At 46.0% G+C, this 2,309-nt stretch overlaps 1 protein-coding gene across 1 annotated transcript; it reads left to right on the top strand.

Moving 5' to 3' along the window:
* The first annotated feature begins 482 nt into the window (after positions 1-482).
* On the top strand, positions 483-1,831 carry LOC121994152 (thaumatin-like protein 1). Its single transcript, XM_042548290.1, has 3 exons — positions 483-650; positions 734-1,415; positions 1,510-1,831. The coding sequence occupies exons 1-3, from the start codon at positions 581-583 to the stop codon at positions 1,709-1,711; spliced, it is 954 nt and encodes a 317-aa protein (XP_042404224.1). The 5' UTR covers positions 483-580; the 3' UTR covers positions 1,712-1,831.
* The last annotated feature ends 478 nt before the right edge of the window (positions 1,832-2,309 follow it).

The following is a 2,309-nucleotide window of genomic DNA, read 5'->3' on the forward strand; positions in this document are numbered from 1 at the left end:
TCAAATTATAGTTTAGGTCGGAGTGGACGATCGGAGGTCATCCGAAGGCTATCGGAAATGAGCAAGTGTCCAAATTACCAGGTGCTAAGCAAGGGGCGGCCTCCGCCCACCCACTCCGACCCAAATTATAATTTAATGGGGACGATAAACCTATGAAAAGATCACAAGTAATTATAATTGGATCGTACAATTGGAAGTGGATCATCGCCTGATCTATTTTTTATGGCCAAGAGATCTGATCTTAGCATTATCGACCTCACAATAAATATAAATATGTAAAATACATTAAGGAGATATTTTTACTCTAGTGCTATAAATTTTTTTTATATGATCATATTTCCAATAAAATATTTTATATTATTTAAAAATTAATCTCAAAATTTATTAAAATAAACATTGAGGACACAACTAGCGTAATTGTGTTCTATATAATGGGCAAGTTAGCCGAGCACTAGATTTCCCCCTCCCCTTCCTGTCCTTGCTACGCTGGTGTTTACAGTGACTCCAAGAAGGCCATCCTTCTTACGCCGGCGCAAGAATTTAGAAAAAGAAGCTTCACAGACAGTTTAACAAACACGATATGGGCACTGTGTTTTCTCTGCGCGAGTTCCCATTTCTATGGCTCGCCGTTCACTTGATGCTCCTCGGAGGTGAAGATTTGGGACGATTTGTTTGCGATTTGGATAAAAATGTGATTTTTTTTTTTTTACCTTTTTGGTTGTTTGTTTTGCAGCGAAGGCGAGCACATTCACATTCGTGAACAAATGCGGGCAAACTGTTTGGCCGGGGATCTTGTCCAACGCCGGCAGCCCGGGGCTGGAGTCCACCGGCTTCGAGCTCCCCGCCGCCTCTTCCCGCGCTTTTCAGGCGCCCACGGGGTGGTCTGGGAGATTCTGGGCGCGGACCGGCTGCTCCGCCGGCAGGGCGTGGTCCTGCGCCACGGGCGACTGCGGGTCCGGCCAGGTAGAGTGCAACGGCGCCGGAGCGGCTCCGCCTGCGACGCTCGCAGAGTTCACGCTCGCGACCTCATCCGCCGGTCGGGACTTCTACGACGTCAGCCTGGTGGACGGCTACAACCTCCCGATGGTGGTGGAGGCCAGCGGGACCCACGGCGCCGGAGGTTCCTGCGCCACCACAGGGTGCGTGGCGGACCTCAACCGGATGTGCCCCGCGGAGCTGCGCGCCGCCGAGGGCGAAGCCTGCCGGAGCGCGTGCGAGGCCTTCGGCACGCCGGAGTTCTGCTGCAGCGGCGCGTACGCCAACCCCACCACCTGCCGGCCGTCGACCTACTCCCAAATTTTCAAGTCGGTGTGCCCTAAATCCTACAGCTACGCCTTCGACGATCCCACCTCCACCTTCACCTGCGCCGGCGGCGCCGACTACACAATCACATTCTGCCCTGGATCCGCCACAAGGTATCAAAATCCCACCTTTCCACCACCACCAATCTCAAAAACCCAATTCTGTTATGGGAAAACTGAAAAAAATTTCCCTCTCTGATCTTCGCAGCCAGAAATCATCGAAGGACTCCTCGACAACGACTTCGACTTCAGCATCTACAGAGATCGGCGGCGGGCTGACGGTGGAAGACGACTCTTGGCTCGCAAGCTTGGCCACCGGCGACGCAGCCACCACAAGAGCAGCCGTCTCTAACTTGTACTCCTCGTTCATCACAGCCACAGCGCTGGCGTGTACACTGCTCCTGCAATAGCCTCGTTATAAATTACATAATTCTCTAGTTGTCCTGTTCGATCTCTGCGAAATTGTTTCTTCGAACAGAGGTGGCGGTGGCGATGATCATACGATGTTTCCACAATGGAATTTTGTAAATAACAACAACAACAAAAATTGAGAAAGATTCTTATGGGATTTCTCTGTTTTTTCAAATTGTTGCATCAGTTCTCAAGGAGAGGAGATCGACCAAATGCAGTGATACAGTAGTACAATATTTTTTTTTAAAATCAAAATTTAAAATTAAAAAAGAGATAGATATTTTAATGATCAACTTTTTGAGTGTATATGAATTGCTTTATAAATTTATTCAATAGACAAATAGAGCAACATCCTTTATCTCTAAAATTAATTACATTAAATTTGTCCAACAATCGTACCGTGAGAGCGTTTTTTTTTTAAATTTTTTAAGTATATTGAATTTCAACTTCAGTGATTTAACATATGAATTTTTTTAGTTAACTATTGACTTAAAAATATTGGATTGATAGATCATTATTATAATATGTAATAATATGTAAATACATTCTAATTTATCCAAGTGGAAAATATGAGACCGGACTAATAATCTCTAAAAT

This window comes from Zingiber officinale, chromosome 6A (genome assembly GCF_018446385.1).
Source record: "Zingiber officinale cultivar Zhangliang chromosome 6A, Zo_v1.1, whole genome shotgun sequence".
Lineage (NCBI taxonomy): Eukaryota > Viridiplantae > Streptophyta > Magnoliopsida > Zingiberales > Zingiberaceae > Zingiber > Zingiber officinale.